General features: G+C 37.3%; 1 protein-coding gene across 1 annotated transcript in view; it reads left to right on the top strand.

Annotated features, from left to right (window-relative positions):
- ccdc178 (coiled-coil domain containing 178) overlaps positions 1-22,794 on the top strand; it is a 119,474-nt gene that overhangs the window by 16,439 nt on the left and 80,241 nt on the right. The window contains exons 3-13 of the mRNA XM_066689666.1: positions 6,278-6,370; positions 7,373-7,515; positions 8,474-8,532; positions 9,725-9,819; positions 10,499-10,702; positions 14,428-14,648; positions 18,300-18,442; positions 19,188-19,341; positions 21,517-21,612; positions 21,913-22,049; positions 22,546-22,729. Coding sequence (XP_066545763.1) covers positions 6,278-6,370; positions 7,373-7,515; positions 8,474-8,532; positions 9,725-9,819; positions 10,499-10,702; positions 14,428-14,648; positions 18,300-18,442; positions 19,188-19,341; positions 21,517-21,612; positions 21,913-22,049; positions 22,546-22,729 — 1,529 coding nt within the window. The remainder of the gene's footprint in view (positions 1-6,277; positions 6,371-7,372; positions 7,516-8,473; positions 8,533-9,724; positions 9,820-10,498; positions 10,703-14,427; positions 14,649-18,299; positions 18,443-19,187; positions 19,342-21,516; positions 21,613-21,912; positions 22,050-22,545; positions 22,730-22,794) is intronic.

Raw genomic sequence — 22,794 nt, 5'->3', positions numbered from 1 at the left:
AACAGCAGTCTAGACATTACACCAGCAAGCCTGTCGCCTGCCCTGCACCAATACAAAATATTAAATTCAAAAGGAAAATTAGAAACCTGCTGAGCCAATCAGAGGACAGAGATGAGCTAGATCACCTGCGATTCTTCAATTGTTTATCAAAATGTGCACATATAGGTTACATAAACAAGAAAAAATAAACAAATAATAAAATTAAGTTTTAACAATAAACTATGTATACTGGTGTATACATAGGTATGCACACATCTTAGCAGACTTATATAATTAAAAAACATAAATAACCAGTTATACAAATAGCATAAAATGAATGTGCTTTGAAATGGCTTTGTCTTACAGCTGCGTATCAATGCAGAAAACGCGCTTTTCAACACTACAGTGTCTTAAACTAATACAAAATAATTCGCATTCATGATCAAACAGGTGACTGATTAAGGCATTGATCCAGAGACCCGGGTTTGCAACGAGATCAAGAGTGAATTCCAAAGGAAAGTTAGAATCTTGCTGAGCCGATCAAGACAGGCTGAAGAGAGATATCAGGTGCAAATCTGCTAATACATATAATAATAATAATAATAATAATAATAATAATAACAACATATGAATGATGTGTAGAAAATAATGTGTTTCAGGAATCGACACGATTATAATTCTTTCACAATGAGTAATGTAATTACAAAGCCCAGATTGTCGGCTACATTATATTCAGTAGGCTATAGCCTACCGGATAAACTGCATGTCTGGTGGTTGGAGGAGAAAGTATAACTTATACATTTTTAGGTGTTTACAGCTGAAATGCATTATATGTATTTAATTCCAATATGTATAACATATAAGAATGGATATGAGGGAGAAAATCACATATGCAGAGATATTTACTTTTAAATTGCAAAAGCCGCACAGTGGCTATATCCACCAGCTAGTGTTAAACTGTTTTTAATGTTATTGTCTGCTCCTTTTATCTGACCTTTTATTTAATGTATTAGAACATAAGAACATAAGAAAGTTTACAAATGAGAGGAGGCCATTCCACCCATCATGCTCGTTTGGTGTCCATTAATAACTGAGTGATCCAATGATCCTATCCAGTCTATTTTTAAATGTTCCCAAACTTTCAGCTTGTTTGTTCAGCTTGTTCCAGATTGTGACAACTCTCTATGCAAAGAAGTGTCTCCTGTTTTCTGTTTTGAATGCCTTGAAGCCCAATTTCCATTTGTGTCCCCGGGTGCGTATGTCCCTGCTGATCTGGAAAAACTCCTCTGGTTTGATGTGGTCGATGCCTTTCATGATTTTGAAGACTTGAATCAAGTCCCCACTTAGTTTCCTCTGAGCAGCGATATCTTTCTTGAAGTGTGGAGCCCAGAACTGCACACAGTATCCAGATGAGCTCTAACTAGTGCATTGTACAGTCTGAACATCACTGCCCTTGTTCTCAATTCTACACTTTTGACAATATACCCTAACATTCTGTTTGCCTTTTTTATTGCTTCCCCACATTGTTTGGATGGAGAAAGTGAGGAGTCCACATTGTCATGCATTACTTCATCTAGTTCTATTCCTCCCATAGTGTAATTATAGTGGACAATTTTGTTACCTGCATGTAATACCTTGCACTTGTCCACATTGAACTGAATATTATCTAAGTCCCTTTGAATAGCCTGTGCTGCCAAGATTGTATCTGCTGAGCCACCTATTTTAGTATCATCTGCAAATTTAACAAGTTTGCTAACTATCCCAGAGTCCAGATTATTAATATAGATTAGAAAAGCAAAATCCCAAGTACTGATCCCTGTGGAACTCCACTAACAACCTCACTCCAGTTAGAAGCAACTCCTCTAATTAACACCCTGTTTCCTATACATCAACCAGTTCATAATCCATCTACTTACATTACCCTGAATGCCTACAGCTTCCAATTTGAGGATCAGTCTTTGGTGTGGAACCTTATCAAAAGCTTTTTGGGAATCTAGGTATATCATAAAATATGCTTTCATGTGATTTACAGCTGCAGCTGCATGTTCAAAAAATTCTAATAAATTAGTAAGACATGATCTGACTCATCTAAACCCATGTTGACACTTCAATATTCTTCCTTTAACTGAAGGAGAGCTGTGTGGGGTGGTTTCAGTATTGTTAGAAACTCTGTAAACATCATTGTGCCAAATTAAATAAAAATAAAAATACATAGATGAATAAAAAATGAAAATGAAATCAATCGAAATATATAAATATATATATATATATATATATATATATATATATACACACTCAAAGGATTATTAGGAACACCATACTAATACTGTGTTTGACCCCCTTTCGCCTTCAGAACTGCCTTAATTCTACGTGGCATTGATTCAACAAGGTGCTGAAAGCATTCTTTAGAAATGTTGGCCCATATTGATAGGATAGCATCTTGCAGTTGATGGAGATTTGTGGGATGCACATCCAGGGCACGAAGCTCCCGTTCCACCACATCCCAAAGATGCTCTATTGGGTTGAGATCTGGTGACTGTGGGGGCCAGTTTAGTACAGTGAACTCATTGTCATGTTCAAGAAATCAATTTGAAATGATTCGACCTTTGTGACATGGTGCATTATCCTGCTGGAAGTAGCCATCATAGGATGGGTACATGGTGGTCATAAAGGGATGGACATGCTCAGGTAGGCCGTGGCATTTAAACGATGCCCAATTGGCACTAAGGGGCCTAAAGTGTGCCAAGAAAACATCCCCCACACCATTACACCACCACCACCAGCCTGCACAGTGGTAACAAGGCATGATGGATCCATGTTCTCATTCTGTTTACGCCAAATTCTGACTCTACCATCTGAATGTCTCAACAGAAATCGAGACTCATCAGACCAGGCAACATTTTTCCAGTCTTCAACTGTCCAATTTTGGTGAGCTTGTGCAAATTGTAGCCTCTTTTTCCTATTTGTAGTGGAGATGAGTGGTACCCGGTGGGGTCTTCTGCTGTTGTAGCCCATCCGCCTCAAGGTTGTATGTGTTATGGCTTCACAAATGCTTTGCTGCATACCTCGGTTGTAACGAGTGGTTATTTCAGTCAAAGTTGCTCTTCTATCAGCTTGAATCAGTCGGCCCATTCTCCTCTGACCTCTAGCATCAACAAGGCATTTTCGCCCACAGGACTGCCGCATACTGGATGTTTTTCCCTTTTCACACCATTCTTTGTAAACCCTAGAAATGGTTGTGCGTGATAATCCCAGTAACTGAGCAGATTGTGAAATACTCAGACCGGCCCGTCTGGCACCAACAACCATGCCACGCTCAAAATTGCTTAAATCACCTTTCTTTCCCATTCAGACATTCAGTTTGGAGTTCAGGAGATTGTCTTGACCAGGACCACACCCCTAAATGCATTGAAGCAACTGCCATGTGATTGGTTGATTAGATAATTGCATTAATGAGAAATTGAACAGGTGTTCCTAATAATCCTTTAGGTGAGTGTATATATATATATATATATATATATATATATATATACTTGTATATGTCTGTCAGATTATTGTTTTGGGGGGTGGGGCAGATCGTTTGGTGATCTAAGGTTAACCCCACGTGGGAAAAGGGTGTCGCTGTTGTGGGAGAACAATCATCTTCAATCAGGTTGGAGCATTAGTTGCAATGCCTGTAATACACGCAGCGTGGAGAGGAACAGTGAATCAAGAAGATCCCAAAGTCGCTCTGCCTTCATTTTAAAAGTCAGAGGCTTTTATACACAAAAAACAAAGATCTGGTTACAATCACAAAGTCATTACTATATTATCTTAGAGAGTTAGCTAAGCAGAATATATATCATTATAAGACAGAGTTCATAGGTCAACACATGGATTAGGGAGCAGGCACTTCAATCATACTGTTTGACATTGTCTCCAAGATTCTCATTGTAAATAACAATCAGAAATCAAACTACCTTCTGTCCTGACCTTCTAGCTTGATCTTATCTATCTTAAGTATACAAGAGAGAACAACAGGTATGAGAGAGAATTTTTAACTTTCCTTCCACACTGTGATTGGGGAGATGCTCATGGGGGGCAAGGAGATCTATAGGGGTGCCCCGGTTCCTGCCAGATAGAAATAGTGAAACCGAGTTCTGTGTGGTTGCTTTACAGTTTATGTATATATTATCAAATAAGAGGAATGAAACCTAAGCATTAGGACATTTTATATGCATGGCACACATGGTTTCCAAAACCGGGAGAAAATTCCAGCCCCGGGTTTTTGGAGTTTAAAATTAAAATTAATAAACCCGGGGTCCCCGGGGCACCCGGGCTTGAAGCCAGATTATTTCATAGGCATATAAATGGAAAAAATAATCAATATGGAAACAAAATTAAATAAATAAAAACACTAAGCTCACTCTAAACTTTTCCGCCTCTCTCTCTCAAATGTCATTATACAACTCTTTCAGCACAGCGTGCGCGGCACGGTACCTTGCAGGCGCACACCTCACTCTGTCACACACTGTTAGACACATCAAACGTATGTCTGAACTCCTCACATTTTAGTTTCCCCCTTATTTTATTAATTAAACTAGAACCCCTGGCCATATCAACAAGGTAATACTAAATAAGTAAAATAATAAATGCCATTTTTGTGTATTTTATGTGGAGCTGAAATTAAACACAAACTGAGTTATACTGCATTAATATTATTTATTAATTCACATAGTTATTATGTATTGATCATTTGTATAAACTGAAGCGACCTTGTAGAGCCTCCAGCTGTTTGCAGTACCTTGATTACATACTTTTCGCATTTGGCTGATAGGCCGTGTACTTCTTGTAGGAAGTAGAACTAAACTGAGCTTGGATCATTTTTCTTGAACTCGTATTTTGCAATAGTGCTCAATTATATTGTAGGTTTTGCCGACAGGTTACTGAATTAACATGAATCTTCTCACCGAATGAAAAAATACACAAAAGTTCGCTGTTGCACTGTGAATGCAAGTATGTTTTTTTTTTTTCCGTCAACCCTGGTTCTATACCTATGCCAAACCTGGGCTTGCGGGGTTGAGAAATCGTCCTGGTTGCCCAGGTTTTCAGTGCCCAGGGTCCCCAGAGTGGAAACACTCAAAAAATATTCAGTATATTACATTAAATGTGCAAGCTTGTCACAGATGGTTCTTTGAGGCTAAAGCAACTTTCCATCTCTCTGAGCTTACTTAAGATGACATTTTAAGTAGTTTTGATGTAGAAGAAAATATGAAATTCTAGACTTGTTTGTATACTTTGATGTTTGGGATAGGGTACAGTGTGTTTTGATGTATTATTATTTTTTTCTATGATGTTGCTCATTACCCAAACACATATTCAAACATGAAATGATAGTGCAGTTTAACACATCAGGTACATATTTAGGTTTATACAGAACATATTTCATCTTTTGAAGTTATTTTATAATTCAAAATATCTTCAGTGAAAAAATGCACTTCACTTCATCCCCAAGTGCCTCACTATGGTATCTTTATTTTTTTAACCCTTGTCTATTAAGGCTGTGACTGCTCTCTCTACTGGGACTCTACAGCAGTGTTAAGTAGATGCCATTAAAGCTCAGTTGAACCTTTCAAGGTAGCTCACAGCTGTCTGGGATTACTAGAAGAAAACACTGCTACTGTACCTTGGCATGGCATCAGGGTACCCCCTTTATTTCGAGGGTAATTTAATTGTCTGTATTACAGTGCACTGATATTACCAAATCCCATATACTTGTTTAGCCTTAATTTTTTTCATTAAAGGGTTCATATTTTAAACTTATCAATGTAATATGGAATACCTTTGCTTTATTGTCAGGACAGTAAATGATTCGATACAATTTAATTGCATTCTGGGGGACAGTTTTGAATGATTTATAAATGCAAAAATGAACCTGTTTTTTCCCAGGCTACTGAGACGTGTTCTTCATGAATGTGTCAAGAGTACCAAAGGAAGTTTGTGACCTCTATCACAGATGCAACAGTTGTTTAAATTGTAAATCTTTGTTAAAATGTCCTTCAGCGTCAATGTTATTGAATTACTATGAACATAGTATTGGTATTAGTAATAATAATATGAATACTATTATTATTAATATTATTAATTATTATAAGAAGCAGAAGTAAAAGAAGAATAGCATATATTTTCCTAAGGGGCTGAATGGTTGCATCTCCACTAGGTGTTCTATGATACTTTCTTTACATGTGTGTTAACATTTATACCCCATTTATAATTGTCCTTCAGATTGTAACTTTTTTTTTCAATGTTTTTGCCACAGGTGACAACATATCAAAGGCACTGGTACCCACATTTCCAAATATCTTGGTCGTGTCTGAGAATACTCTCAATTCACAACAGAACTCCGGTAATGGTAAGTGAAGTTCAGTTGAATTATGAATCAGGACAATTAAGTAATTGCAGACTCTATGATTTGCAGAGTCTTTCCTATACATATACATGATAAATAATAATTCAATAAACACCTGGACTTTGCTCTGCTTTCCCAAAACCAAAGCAAGAAAAAAAGGAAAATGTCTTATTCCCCTGCCCCATCCAAACCCAAGTCTATTGTTAAATGGCCAATTACTCAAATATCAACTAATCACTTTAATTTAATCTTTTAATTACCTAAATGACTAAACAAAAAACTCAGAAATATACTGTGACCATATTAATGATCTAATTTAGACCTAATTATTCTATTTTCTGGGTAAAAAACATCCTACACCCTTCAAACACTCATTTAAGTTTAATTTAGTATCTTTCATATCCACTGCTTCACATTGATTTTTATAAATATAGTAACATGGCACGGGCCAGTGTTAGAGGCCCACATTCTCCACCACTGTAACACAGGGAAGGGCACTGTCATCTTAAAGGGCAGGCTTTCATACAACGGGAGTTGTATTTGATTTGGACTTGGCAGAAAACACTATAAACAAACAAATTCCTAGCTCCTTGTTAAGCCTACCTAAACTGGATAATAGATCCCTCTCTGAATATAAACTGCTAAGCAAAACACAGACAAAAAGACAAACAGCATCCAATCCAAATTGTAATCCAAAGATCTTCACAGTTCACAGAAGAGAGTTTTACTGGAGTCGGGTTCTCACACAGTCAGGGTCAAGGTCACAATCAGGGTCAAAGTCATTGTCAGGGGTCTTACCCAAAGCAGGGGATCGTAAGCCGGTGGATTAGTTTTCCTTTCTTTTTTTTCTCTCTTCTTCGCTCTTCTGGTCCTTTCTCCAGAGGACACTGAGATGCTCTGGTGGGTTTGCATGGAGGTTTATATAAGGTGCTGTCCTGGTTTATTCTGTTAAATTTAAGATGTATGGCAATATGGCATAATTTCTTTATATCTTCTGTATTGCAGGTGGAGAGAATGCATTACAATTGGACTATCCCTCTAGGCGTCGTCGTAGCTGTGCCTTGGTAAACACTCCATCACCCTGTGTTAACAAAGCTATTCAACACATTCAAGAGCTTGAGAAAAAAATTGAGGACTGGTTTCAACAGGTAAGATTTACAAGAAGCAAACGTACTTAGGTAAGTCCAACACTGTATATTAGTGTATTCAAATAGTCAAATACTGTTTGAGGTTTTTATGGTATATTACTGTAAATTGGACAGTAGGCTACTTGAGGGTGGATTCACATTAGGTAGAGGGATGAATCCTTTTTCGAACACAATGCCAACATAAAGTATTGTAATTTGCGATTGCCAGATGTCTCAAAGTTTTGATTTCGTTATCAACTGGTTATCATTCCTTTCCATATCTACATTGTTTCTTGTTAGATGTGTTCCTTTAATCATTTAAGAAAATGATAAGCAAACTATGACCAAACTTGGCTTTGCAAATCATCCTTATGATGGATTTCCCATAGATAAAAACACAAATCCACATCCTGTACTGTATTAGTTATAGCAGTTTACCCCCTGGACCTTAACCTCTTTGAGAAAATGTATTTCATTTCCCTTGTGTTTGGCTCAGGGCCAGTTTTAAAATTGTATGCACACTATAAAGACCACTCTGTTAAAAAAATTCCATCAACCTTTGAGCAATAATGATAATGTATCCATTTTGATACTACTTCAGGGCTGTACTTCCGGAATGATCATGCTAATGTTCTTATTGAAGTATGAAAATTAATTGTGCCAATTATTTAGATTTATTCTGATATTGTCTCTATGTGCTGATTTGTAAGCTGAAAGCTTGCTTTAAACAAATAAAGCACATATTATTTATAAACAACATGATGCAATAATGTTTGTCGACATTATTTACATTTTAGGTCAGACATTCCCTGATGTAAGCACGTAGATCTGTTTATGTGGTCTAGTGACTAAGATTTGTTTTTTATACTTGTCTAGTTTCGCAGTGCATATTTTATATACTATAACTTATATAGAAAAAGCAATTAATCACTGTTTAATGTGGCCAATTTATGATGAAACTAAATATTTTAACATTTAGCTGGAAAATGCCCCCTTTCGAACTCCTACAGAGAAGAATCACACTGACAAAGTTGTAAGGTAGGTAATTTTCAGTTAATGTTGTAATGAAGTGAAATAAATCACAGATCATTTGTTTATACATTACTGTGGTGTTGCTTCCAATAGATGCCAGTTAAACAATCCCATTTAAGTATGTTTCCCCTGTGTAAAATGTACATTTCCAACCATTCTAAAATAATGACTATTTATAACCCGTATGTTATGATTATTTATTGATATTTTATAGTTAAAGCACTACATACTTTAAAGGCCCCTATATTTGTTTATACACACATATAGTAAGATGCACTGATTAGACCAGGGGTAGTCAATAGGTGGACCACGGCCAAATCCGGACTGCGAGAATAATTTAAATTAACTTATTATCATGATAGATTTTTTTTTAAATGCATTGTTATGGAGGTTTGTTGCACTCAGTGCTTGTTATTGTGTGGAACCTAGTAGCTTCCTGGTTATTAGCCAATAGAATGTTACGTATTAATATGGGATGTCCTATATAGAGCTTGTGTTCACGTTAGTTGATTGCTCGCAGATCTTCTCTATACACGTTCTGGACTGTGGCAAGAGCGGCAGTTTGTACTTGTCAAAAACACAGGTATTCGATTTGTTTTCCTGATTTCTATAAAAAAAACGGCTAAACTGTGGATTGTTTGACGTGTGGAAATATTTCAACCTCGCCTCCAAAATATATAAGTGCATACACATGACCAGGGAGTGGGGGGCTCACAGTGCCATAGCTTGTATTCACCTAGAAACTCCTACATCAGTGGTGGAAACAGCTTATTTCCAATGAAGACGCATATTTCTGGCTGGTGCACAAATAGAAAATTGTGCATCCTCACCCATTACAATTACAGAGCTCCACTGAAATAGCTATGTGATTGACAAGCACCTGAAACTGCGTCTAGTTTGCATGTATAATCTCAGTTGATATGTGAATTTTCACTGGTCATATGCGGTTGTGAAGCAAAGATATGTTTGAGTCCAAATCTGCCTGATTTCGTGGATTTCATTGAGATTTTGAACTAAGATTTTCGACTTCCTCTATGCTTCAAAGTTTCTATTATGTTCATCTATATGCCTACGTTTAAATACTGTTTTTCCATAAATTTACTTTTTCATATTAAGGGTGAATATATGCATGACTTTCAAAATGTATTTTAAAACGTCTTTATTTGTGTCAGCATAACTAGCTTACTCCTTCTTTTAGGTTTCCGTCCATGAGCTCCAATATTGCTAAACCTCCTGTCACCTCTTTAATGTCAAATTGCCTGTGCATTGAAGGGATGGGTCTTTACACAACAGGTATTGCACTTTTCTAATATATCTGCATTGGCTGAAGAACAAAAAATACATAAAAAATTAATGAAGATATATATTGACCTTAAGTAATATAATACAATCTTAAATAATGTAAGAAATTATTAAGGGACTTTAGATTTGATCCAGTTTTGCTTCTTGTCTAACTTTGCCTCAGGGCAAATTAAACACAATGCATAATAAGAATAATATCATCAATTAGTGTAAATTACAGATAATGAAAAGTAATATTTAAATGTACTTAAATGTAGTTTCATGAAGACTGCAGTATTCTATATTATTTCAAAGATACCACAGTGCTGTGTTGTTTTGTTAATTACATCTCTCCAGCTCATGATAGGGATTCAGATGTCTGTTTTCTTATGCCTCCTCAAAAAGCTCTGCTTATACTACTAAATTAAGCTGTCATTGAATGTGCAGTTCAACAAATCAACAAGGCACAGCAGAAGAACACTTACACAGACAGCAAGAATCTCTGGTCTAAATACTGATTTTAAATGCCACTTTCTCTCCTGCCTATTTCAGTGATGTGTACCACTTAGTTTTACCTGCTGGGTGCTCTTTTCCATTTTTTTTTACAAATGGGCCAACACTCATTAATACTTGTCTGTGATCAGGAGGTTTTTCTTAATTGTTGTTTATATCCTCTCTTGCACTGATGCAGAGAAAGGCACATCGACCCCTCTCAGAGAGGAGACTGGAGCCGTGCTATCAGAGGTTATTGACCTGATCGGCCGTCTTGAAGCTGACCGCCAAGAGGCAGAAGAAGCTTTGAAGTTGGAGAAGAAGCGTAGAAAAACATTAGGGGAGAAAATCGACCGCCTGTCACTATGGAGGCTTCAGCAGTTCCCAGTTGCTGTGCAGAAAGGTACCGCAACTAATGCCACAGCACCATTGTTTGTGTTGTTACCAGGAACCAAGAGAGGGAGAAAACAATCAATGCCTACATAAAACACAGTCACATTTGCTTTAAGTACTACAGCACACTTTATTGACCAACTGATTTCTGGGAGAGTGAAAAAAAAGGAAAGCGGGGCTAATAATTGAGGAAAGGATTAGGAAACAAGAACAGACAATTTAAAACAGTAAAGATAACCTCTCAGCTATATATATATATATATATATATATATATATATATATATATATATAGCTCTGGAAAAAATTAAGAGACCACTGCAAAATTATCAGTTTCTCTGGTTTTACTATTTATAGGTATGTGTTTAAAACAAAAATGTAAATTTTACCCAAACACATACCTATAAATAGTAAAACCAGAGAAACTGATAATTTTGCCGTGGTCTCTTAATTTTTTTCCAGAGCTGTATACAGTGAGGGAAAAAAGTATTTGATCCCCTGCTGATTTTGTACGTTTGCCCACTGACAAAGAAATGATCAGTCTATAATTTTAATGGTAGGTGTATTTTAATAGTCAGAGACAGAATAACAACAAAAAAATCCAGAAAAACTCATTTCAAAAAAGTTATAAATTGATTTGCATGTTAATGAGTGAAATAAGTATTTGATCCCCTATAAATCAGCAAGATTTCTGGCTCCCAGGTGTCTTTTATACAGGTAACGATCTGAGATTAGGAGCACTCTCTTAAAGGGACTGCTCCTAATCTCAGCTCGTTACCTGTATAAAAGACACCTGTCCACAGAAGCAATCAATCAATCAGATTCCAAACTCTCCACCATGGCCAAGACCAAAGAGCTGTCCAAGGATGTCAGGGACAAGATTGTAGACCTACACAAGGCTGGAATGGGCTACAAGACCATCGCCAAGCAGCTTGGTGAGAAGGTGACAACAGTTGGTGCGATTATTCGCAAATAACACAAAATAACTGTTAGTCTCCCTTGGTCTGGGGCTCCATGCAAGATCTCACCTCGTGGAGTTTCAATGATCATGAGAACGGTGAGGAATCAGCCCAGAACTACACGGGAGGATCTTGTTAATGATCTCAAGGCAGCTGGGACCATAGTCACCAAGAAAACAATTGGTAACACACTACGCCGTGAAGGACTGAAATCCTGCAGCGCCCACAAGGTCCCCCTGCTCAAGAAAGCACATGTACAGGCCCGTCTGAAGTTTGCCAATGAACATCTGAATGATTCAGAGGAGAACTGGGTGAAAGTGTTGTGGTCAGATGAGACCAAAATCGAACTCTTTGGCATCAACTCAACTCGCCGTGTTTGGAGGAGGAGGAATGACCCCAAGAACACCATCCCCACCGTCAAACATGGAGGTGGAAACATTATGCTTTGGGGGTGTTTTTCTCCTAAGGGGACAGGACAACTGCACCGCATCAAAGGGACGATGGACGGGGCCATGTACCGTCAAATCTTGGGTGAGAACCTCCTTCCCTTAGCCAGGGCATTAAAAATGGGTCGTGGTTGTGTATTCCAGCATGACAATGACCCAAAACACACAGCCAAGGCAACAAAGGAGTGGCTCGAGAAGAAGCACATTAAAGTCCTGGAGTGGCCTAGCCAGTCTCCAGACCTTAATCCCATAGAAAATCTGTGCAGGGAGCTGAAGGTTCGAGTTGCCAAACGTCAGCCTCGAAACTTTAATGACTTGGAGAGGATCTGCAAAGAGGAGTGGGACAAAATCCCTCCTGAGATGTGTGCAAACCTGGTGGCCAACTACAAGAAACGTCTGACCTCTGTGATTGCCAACAAGGGTTTTGCCACCAAGTACTAAGTCGAAGGGGTCAAATACTTATTTCCCTCATTAACATGCAAATCAATTGATAACTTTTTTGAAATGCGTTTTTCTGGATTTTTTTGTTGTTATTCTGTCTCTCAGTGTTAAAATACACCTACCATTAAAATTATAGACTGATCATTTCTTTGTCAGTGGGCAAACGTACAAAATCAGCAGGGGATCAAATACTATGTATGTATTACTGAATGAAAACAGGAGAGTAAAATATAAAATGAAGTACTAAAATCTGTGGTTAAAGATACAATAGTGTTTTTATACATTACTTGCTTCAATTATTTAAATAATATTGCTGTAATTTTTGTTGTTTTTACACCTGATGATTTTTAAAACTTATAACAAGTTATAAGTAATATGAGGGCTGTGTACTCAAGGCTGCAGTCTGATGTTGCTCACAGCTGTTAGCCAAACAATTTTCTCCAAATTATGATGGGATGAAAGTGCCTGTAGTGTCAAGCAACAGCAAGAGAGTGATTGCTTTAGACTTTTGAGTTTAAAATTTCATCAGGGCGTGAACGTGGAAAAAGATTTTGTGCACATTTTCTAAACAGTTGAAGAGACATGTGCTGATGTATAATGCAATACATTTTTTACCTCACTTTTTGCTCTTTAGTAGTGGATCTGATTCTCTGGGACACTTAGCCTTAGGCCAGTTCAAAACCCTTATCACTCCCACAAAGCAAAAGGCAGCCAAGTCATCGCAGGTTCCTTGTTAACAACTTCTAATTTACGCTACCAGAACAAAACCTCTCTGTACTGCAAAAGGAGCAGAGAAACATATTGTTTAAATGGCAGGAAAGTAAAAATGTAAAATTGAACACCTGTGGACCAATCCACAGTTAATATTTTGGTCCCTTTAAATTGGATGGGAACCAGCAGGCAAAATACAGAAAGAGATGCTTTGTGTCTTTCTCTGCATTCTACCTCTATTTATTTTATTCCCCATCTCCTATAGTTTTATTTTTAGTAATACGAATTAATACCCTCATAGAAATCAGTAATATGTACAAAATAATATTGAAAAGTGCTTTAATGTTAAATAATGTGTATGTGGTCATCAGTTTTCAGTGTCCCTTACAAACCCTTAGCTAACTCACCCCTTCATTCAATTCAGATTAATTTTACAGGAGACAAGCTGCAAATTCCTCATACAGAATCTGTACATCAGCACATTTATAATTATTCACAATCTACATATCAAGTATATAACAAATAAATAAACACAATATTTGTTTTACCTCCCATGAACAACATTATGAAGGAAATTTAACCAATCAATTCATTTATTGACATTAGACCAACTCTTTCTCTGCCTAATGAATGCCACTTACCTGATGATCTTAATGTCAATGTTAGATAATTGAACTAGGAATCCTGTGTCCGCTGGGAATTTAGGCCACCAGCTGATAATAATAAACCCACACCATAACACCACTTGGTGACATAACTAACATCACTGAGGATGTGGGTTGTGTTATGCTGACTCTGGTGTTAACAAAGAGCAAAGGATAGTTTAATATCATTAAAATGTGGTATGATTCAGAACTCCTGCCATCTCTGCGGTACAATAAATACCACTCCTGCAAGAAACAAACCACACTACAGTGAATTGCATTTAGGAATAAACACAAGGGAAACATACCCTGCAGTTTCAAAAGTATACCCTGCATTCTTGACTATCGAAGTTACAGTATGTTTGGTAATTTGTCATGTGTATGCTGTCTGATTTCTGTCCCTACCTACTTGTGACTTAATAGTGATTTTATGATTTCTTGTTCAGGTGACAGATCACCTAACATGTAACAATGTAGGCTGGTAAATGTGGTATATTGCAGGTAAGTTATCTTGTGTATTTGTTTCTGAATAACAGAGCATGAAGCATGCATGCGAGACATCAGTGAATTGCAATGGCATCTCAAATTCAAAAAGGAAAGACTGACACAAGTGAAAAACCGACTGATGCAGACAGAAGTATTGAACCAAAGGCTGAAAGAAGACATTGATTTTGTGAAGAAACATGGCCCGCTTGTGAAGGAGAAATTAGAACTGGAGAGCAGTGTTATGAATCAAATTAACAATGCTCAAATGGAGGTATTTCTTCTGGATTATTTTATTTTTTTTGCATTTTCTTTACTGAAAATACAATGGAAAAATATGTGTATAGCTATTGACAAATAGACACTTTGCTAATGTTTGCTGTCAAAACAGTCTCTTCATATGTATAAATGGTCAAAACGCAGGTCTTGCCATTTCTGTAGTGCCATTCTGGAGACAGAGTTCCCGTTGAGATGCGGCTTAATTTCAGTTGTGCTGTACTTTTTGTTTGTGCTGTAATTTTTGTTTGTGCTGTGGATATGATTTGGATAGGTAAGCAGGTGAAATCAGGCTTGATTTTTTTTTGCATCGTCATGACCCAGCCACCTTCCACACACCAAAAGCATAGCCCCCCAGCTTTGGGTCTACGCTGTGTGTGAGTTTGTGGGTTCTAGTATGCTCTATCACTCCCCATTGTAGGCAGTGCATCTTGCGTGTGTGCATGCTTTTTGTGTATTGTACAACCCCGAGCTAGTGCCCATGCAACTGTACAGCGCTTTGGTCTAAAATAAACAGCGTCCCTTGAGTGCCCAGTCACGGGAGCAGGTGGCAGCGCATACGAGGCTGGTCCTTGTGCACCTCCAGAGACTGGGCCTTCAGAGTCGAGTCAACAGCTACAATTTCTGGGATTGCGTCTGGACTGCTGGGATTGATGGGATTGCTGTGCCCGTGATAGCATCCCTAACAGCTGTTCTCTAACAGCTGCCAGGATGGGTCAGTTTTTCCCTGCTCTCTGTGTGTGTATATATATTTGGCACACTGGACTCGGCTCCATCTTTTGTGTTGCCTGATTTGACTCTATTGACCATCAGAGCAGGTCGAGTGTATTCCTGCTCTTTATGTCCCGATGCCTAAAATGAGTACCCTGGCGGCGGTCTTCCACTGTTTCACTGTGTTCTCTTGTCGGTGTCTCTGCCGATATGTCCTGTATGATGACAAAGTTGGTAGACAGTCTCCCAACACCCTCTGAGGTACTGTTTTAAAATTGGAAGTTAACATTGCATTGCAGATGTAACCTTGTTTATCTGAAATGAAGAAACAGTTTCCTAATTTACAGGGTCACTCTTTCAGCCTTGGGCAAAACAGTTGCAAATAGGGTGTTTTTCCTCTGTGTAATGCACTTGGACTGAAGCAGGGGGTGGGTCAAGTGACTGTCTGCACACAGGGGCCTGTTAATGATTTTGAAATAAGGCTTATTCAAGTGTTTGCGAGGTGAAAGCTAACTTCCCAGCTCTCTCTGGGGAACTGTTTCTTCATTTCAGATACCCAACACTTCCGCAACCCAATAGTAAATATTTGTTAGCACACATACATAAATAGAAATGTTAGTTAATAACCTTAATTTTATTTTTAACTTAAAACATAACATAAGAAACATTTGTAATACGCGATTCGGAGTCATTTTGAAGTCGAAAAACAGCTCAAAATCTCCATGAAATCAGGCAGATTTGGACTCAGACATATCTTTGCTTCACAACCACATATCACCAGCGAAAAATCTCACATCAACCGACATTGTGCAGCAAACTAGACGCGGTTCTGGTGAATCACAGATATATGTCGGTGGGTCTCTGTAATTGTAACAGATGAGGATGCACAATTCTCGATTTGTGCGCTGCTAGAAATACGCGTCTGCATTGGAAATCAGGTGTTTCCGCCGCTGATGTAGGAGTTTCTAGGTGAATGGCACCGTGAGCCCCCCCTCCCCGATCATGCCGCTATTGCCCCAGTCCAGACCGTGTACTGAGCCGCCCGAAGCGGGAATCTGCGCGCAATCAACAACTACCTCATCAACAACCTCATTCCTGTGGTTACTCAAGACGCATCTTTTCAGACAGTACTTATAATATTAGTCCTTTTAACCCCTGTCAGATAGCACTTCACAGATTGTTATTATGCTTCTTGTGTTTTAAATTTGTTTCCTCCTTGCTCCCTTTCCCGTAGCCCCTGACTGTGACCCTACATCTTGACAGCACTTAGCTTTTACCATCCAGGATGTAGGACCTCACTTACTGTACTTGCCTGTGTAAATTGTAAATTAGAAGTTGTAAAATGTATTATATTTTGAATTGTTATGTTTTATGTCAATTTAATTTGTAATGATTGATGCCTTTATTGAACTGTATTTTTGCACTTTGTTTTGCACTTATGATGTAAGTCACCCTGGATAAGGGCATCTGCCAAGAAATAAAAATAATAATAATAATAACTGAACACAGGCTCTATATAGGACATCCCATATTAATACGTCACATCCTGTCGGCTAATAACCAGGAAAGGCTACTACTAGGTTCCACACAATAACAAGCACTGAGTGCAACAAATCTCGGTAACAATACATACAAAAAAAAAAAAAAAGATCATGATAAGTTAATTAAAATAATTCTTGCAGTCCATTCAAAAGTGTCTGGCAGTCCGGATTTGGCCCGCGGGCTGCCTATTGACTACCCCTGCACTATACAAACTTCCCTTGCTTAACCCACTATTCCTACACTGCCACAAGTACTGGGAAAGGTAAATATGTAGAGATATTAATCTTATTGATAATATTTATTTAAGTATCTTCAACATACTGTACATGAACATTCTCAACATGTTTTACGGCATAAAAGGCATACACTGTATATGCAAATAACAAAACCTCCCTCAATTCTAACTGGCGTGCCCACACTGGCCTCTGTGCGCTGCAGCGGCTATTGTCTTTTCAGTTAAACTGCATTGCTTTTACAAGCGTTGATTGGGTTACTGCATTGCATTAAGATCCATTTCTTTTTCTGAGATTATCAATCTAAATGAATGCACTGACAAATAAAGTAAATTGTTAAAACTCAAACTTGAGATTTTACTGGGGCACAGCAGATTTATACAGCGGGTCTAGCGACGCCCATGGAGTCCACGTAGTCTCCTAGGTCTTTCTCATGCGTTACTTCATCTAGTTCTATTCCTCCCATAGTGTAATTATAGTGGACATTTTTGTTACCTGCATGTAATACCTTGCACAATTTCATCTGCCAGGTGTCGGCCCACAACTGAATATTATCTGAGTCCCTTTGAATAGCCTGTACTGCCGAGATTGTATCTGCTGAGCCACCTATTTTAGTATCATCTGCAAATTTGACAAGATTGCAAACTATCCCTGAGTCCAGATCTTTAATATAGATTACAAAAAGCAAAGGCCCTAGTACTGATCCCTGTGGAACTCCACTAACAACCTCACTCCAGTTAGAAGAGACTCCTCTAATCGACACCCTCTGTTTCCTATACATCAACCAGTTCATAATCCATCTACTTACATTACCCTGAATGCCTACAGCTTCCAATTTTAGGATCAATCATTGGTGTAGAACCTTGTCAAAAGCTTTCTGGAAATCTAAGTATATCATATCATATGTTTTTACATGATCTACAGCTGCAGTTCCATGTTCAAAAAACTCTAATAAATTAGTTACACTTGATCTGCCTCATCTAAACCCATGTTGACTATCTCCAAGGAAATGTTTTTCATTAAGATGCTCCTCTATTTTCTGTCTAATGATTTAATCAAAAATTTACAAGTAATGCAGGTGAGACTGATTGGTCTGTAATTTCCTGGCTCATTTTGTAACATTCTGTGAGAGTTTACATACATTTTTTTCATTGTTCATTTAGGCAAGTGATACATTTTCAAAGATCTCTGTTGATCTCAAAAAGGCAGAGCAACAGTTTGAAGGTGAACAGATTAAAGCAACTAAAGAAAGATGTGAAATGGCTAATGAACTTGAAGGCATTGCTGATCATTTAAAAGAGCTTTTGTGAGTATACTGATACTGGTACTCTGCATATTCAAAACCATTTTCTACAGGGAGCCATGCTTTCAGTATTTTTCTATATTGTTCTCAATCGGACAGTTTACAGTAAATTGTGCCTAAGGATTAATTATGGTGCAAAGTCATAGTATCAGTTTAACTTAAGTATGAATGTGTAGTGCTGCAAATTGTTTAATCATTTATGGAAAAGTCTTGTCTCCAGACAAACAAGGCATGGAAACTCTGAATAGTGTCAGTGTGATCCTGGGCCTGATGGTAGCATACATTTATAGCTATTTTAAATAAGTAACAAAGTAGGAATTACTATTGAAAATATAATTAATTTAGATATGGTACTATTAGTTGGTCTGCATGCATGGTAAATACAGTAGCCTATAGTAAACAGCAAAAGATCTGTGCATAATTATCCCAGTGTACTGCAAAACAATCTCTTAATCACAGATAATTAATTAGCTTTTTAATTTTTAATTACCAGAATTTATTTTGTTTAGTTTTCAGTAGGGGCATGTTTAAACAACTAAGTAGATGCCCATTCTAATACAAACTTTTTTGATTGAAGTAATCTCCTCTAAAAGGCAAAGACATTTATGACAGATGTACTGTGTCGATGGTATGTTATTTCTGTTTAAAATGATGGTAATATAAGCTAATACTCAGTTTAACCAAAGGTGTACAATATGTGTTCATTAATGAAAGCTTAATTTGAGGATTGTTCCTTTCATGTTGGCAGACAAGACTTTCAGCAGTCGAAGGCTCAGTGGAATGCCTATTGCAGCAAAGTGACAGACACTGAGGAAAAGTTGGCACTTATAAACAAATTGTGCAGAGCGCTACTGGAACAAATTCCTCATCTTCAAAAACAGGAAACAACAATGAATGATGAAGCAAGTATTGCCTAAAGTAGCGAAGGGATTTTCTAGTATTTGCATATTTATAAATTATTTTTTTCAGTAAAATAATTACATATGCTGAGACAAATATATTGTATATTTCTGGCAGCTTGTTATATATTGTTTATGTGCATGTTTAAAAAAACCATAACATGAGTTTGTAGCCCAAACTAAATTATTTCTAAAAGTTAGATAAGTTTTAGAAAGGATGAAAATATGTAATTGTATTACTGCATCTTTATCTTGTGGGATGTAGACTATTGTCGTGCATAATTTGGCTTGAGATAAATTAAGCTAAATAATTATATATATATATTTGAAACAAAAACACAATACATTTAGAAAATCTAGAAACTCGGTTTAGTGATGTTTAGAGAAAGTACCTTTCAATGTTCACGAAAAAGTATCTGATAATGATGAAGAGAATACAACAGCTCACATATAAACATAATAAAAAGACTAACAAGATTAATCGGGGCTAGTTTTGGTTTCAGTTCATATTTTGATACTCGATAAAGTTGTTCTCACAGCTCATATCACAAAGATGGGTTTATCTTTTTCATTTTTATATGAGCTGTAAGAACAACTTACATAATATATATACACTCACCTAAAGGATTATTAGGAACACCATACTAATACTGTGTTTGACCCCCTTTCGCCTTCAGAACTGCCTTAATTCTACGTGGCATTGATTCAACAAGGTGCTGAAAGCATTCTTTACAAATGTTGGCCCATATTGATAGGATAGCATCTTGCAGTTGATGGAGATTTGTGGGATGCACATCCAGGGCACGAAGCTCCCGTTCCACCACATCCCAAAGATGCTCTATTGGGTTGAGATCTGGTGACTGTGGGGGCCAGTTTAGTACAGTGAACTCATTGTCATGTTCAAGAAACCAATTTGAAATTATTCGACCTTTGTGACATGGTGCATTATCCTGCTGGAAGTAGCCATCAGAGGATGGGTACATGGTGGTCATAAAGGGATGGACATGATCAGAAACAATGCTCAGGTAGGCCGTGGCATTTAAACGATGCCCAATTGGCACTAAGGGGCCTAAAGTGTGCCAAGAAAACACACCATTACACCACCACCACCAGCCTGCACAGTGGTAACAAGGCATGATGGATCCATGTTCTCATTCTGTTTACGCCAAATTCTGACTCTACCATCTGAATGTCTCAACAGAAATCGAGACTCATCAGACCAGGCAACATTTTTCCAGTCTTCAACTGTCCAATTTTGGTGAGCTTGTGCAAATTGTAGCCTCTTTTTCCTATTTGTAGTGGAGATGAGTGGTACCCGGTGGGGTCTTCTGCTGTTGTAGCCCATCCGCCTCAAGGTTGTACGTGTTGTGGCTTCACAAATTCTTTGCTGCATACCTCGGTTGTAACGAGTGGTTATTTCAGTCAAAGTTGCTCTTCAATCAGCTTGAATCAGTCGGCCCATTCTCCTCTGACCTCTAGCATCAACAAGGCATTTTCACCCACAGGACTGCCGCATACTGGATGTTTTTCCCTTTTCACACCATTCTTTGTAAACCCTAGAAATGGTTGTGCGTGAAAATCCCAGTAACTGAGCAGATTGTGAAATACTCAGACCGGCCCGTCTGGCACCAACAACCATGCCACGCTCAAAATTGCTTAAATCACCTTTCTTTCCCATTCAGACATTCAGTTTGGAGTTCAGGAGATTGTCTTGACCAGGACCACACCCCTAAATGCATTGAAGCAACTGCCATGTGATTGGTTGGTTAGATAATTGCATTAATGAGAAATTGAACAGGTGTTCCTAATAATCCTTTAGGTGAGTGTATATATATATATATATAATACTATACATTTCTACACAATATAGACAATACTATACATTTCTATCATTTTGTAGACTAAATTCAATGTATCATATAATTTAGTTTAAAACTGTATTATTAAAGAGAATAATCAAATCTATTGAAATCATAAAACCAGTGACATTGTAGAGTTAGGAATACCAATATACTGTGAGAGGAAATTTAACTTAAGTTTCTACAGCCTAAGACTGTTATAGATTGCAACATTCATTACATAAGTGATTGGAGTTTGCAAGTTTCACATTTTCTTATGAATGTTTGGATGAAAAACACATAGAATTGTGGCATTATTATTACATTTTGTTTATTTTAGGTAATAGAATTAAAATTGAAAATAGAAGCTCAAATAAAGAAATTCCAACAGTTAACAGAAGATACCTCAGAGCTTCAGAGACAAATTGAAATGACAGTGAGTGCTTATTTATTTGTTTGTTTGTTAATGTATGTATCAATTTCTGCAATAATTTATTTATATTATAATCTGAATAAACCTTCTACAATCTAAGCATGTATTTGTAAATCTTGGACACCACTTGTGTTTCAATAAGTGCAGCATAATTTCAGGTCATATAATGCATATATACTTTGTAATATGAATTCCTTTTAATGCCAAGAATGATATTATATACCATACATATTTTAAATGAACATTTATTTTGATAAATATAATACAAATAAAACATAAATACACATATACTTTATTTTATAGAAATCTGGAGGTGAAATTGAGACTTCTCAATTACAACAAGAATGCAATAATAAACGCCAAGCTCTCCTGGCTCTACATGATAAAAACAAAGAGTGTGAGCTGGAGATTGAAGACTTAATTATTAAAATTCAGGAGAGGTTTGTTTCTTTCTATTTCACAGTATTTAATGGAAAAGTACATAAATATTAAAGTTTATGTCTTTTCATAATGTAATTTATTATAGTTATGGCAATGTGTTTTGCCTGGTTGAAATTCATGTCAATACATGTCATGTAAAATGCAGGTCTCTATAGCATTACTGCAACTGATTTCTATAACTGTTACTACTGCTACTATTATTTGTGTTGTCTTGTTTTTGTAATGCTTATTTTAACTATTACGTGTATTATGTATTTCAATATATAATTTTGCTAGGTTGGAAAAACATGAACACACAAAATGAAATGCAACATAGAAAATATGGATTATCCTTTTTTTTCTTTGTGTGTGCATGTATGAATAGATGAATGGGTATAATACTGAAGTTATGCTTTTATCTCCATTTTTAATTGAAAGTGTTAGATTTATAATGGTTTTTGTTAAGTTTCTCTTTCCTATCATGCCTCTTCCCACACACTGTTTGCGGTACCACAGTGAGCACTCAGCTGTGCAGCTGGAGAAAGACAGGCAGAAGATGCTGCAGAAAATCAGCCAGAATGAGGAACACAGACACAGGGCGACGGAAGAGCTCTCCCAAGTGGCTGCGGTTCACAGTGCAACCAAGGAAAAGCTGGAGGACCTGGAACAGCAGACGTTTATGGAGGAGCAGAGGATGAGGGTCAGTGAGAGAAACCGAACAGGCATCACCAATTATAATTTATACCTTCATGAATTATACTGTGT

The sequence above is a fragment of the Amia ocellicauda genome, chromosome 2 (assembly GCF_036373705.1).
Source record: "Amia ocellicauda isolate fAmiCal2 chromosome 2, fAmiCal2.hap1, whole genome shotgun sequence".
Lineage (NCBI taxonomy): Eukaryota > Metazoa > Chordata > Actinopteri > Amiiformes > Amiidae > Amia > Amia ocellicauda.
Note: the sequence above shows the minus strand (reverse complement) of the source record. Positions and strands in the feature narration are given on the sequence as shown.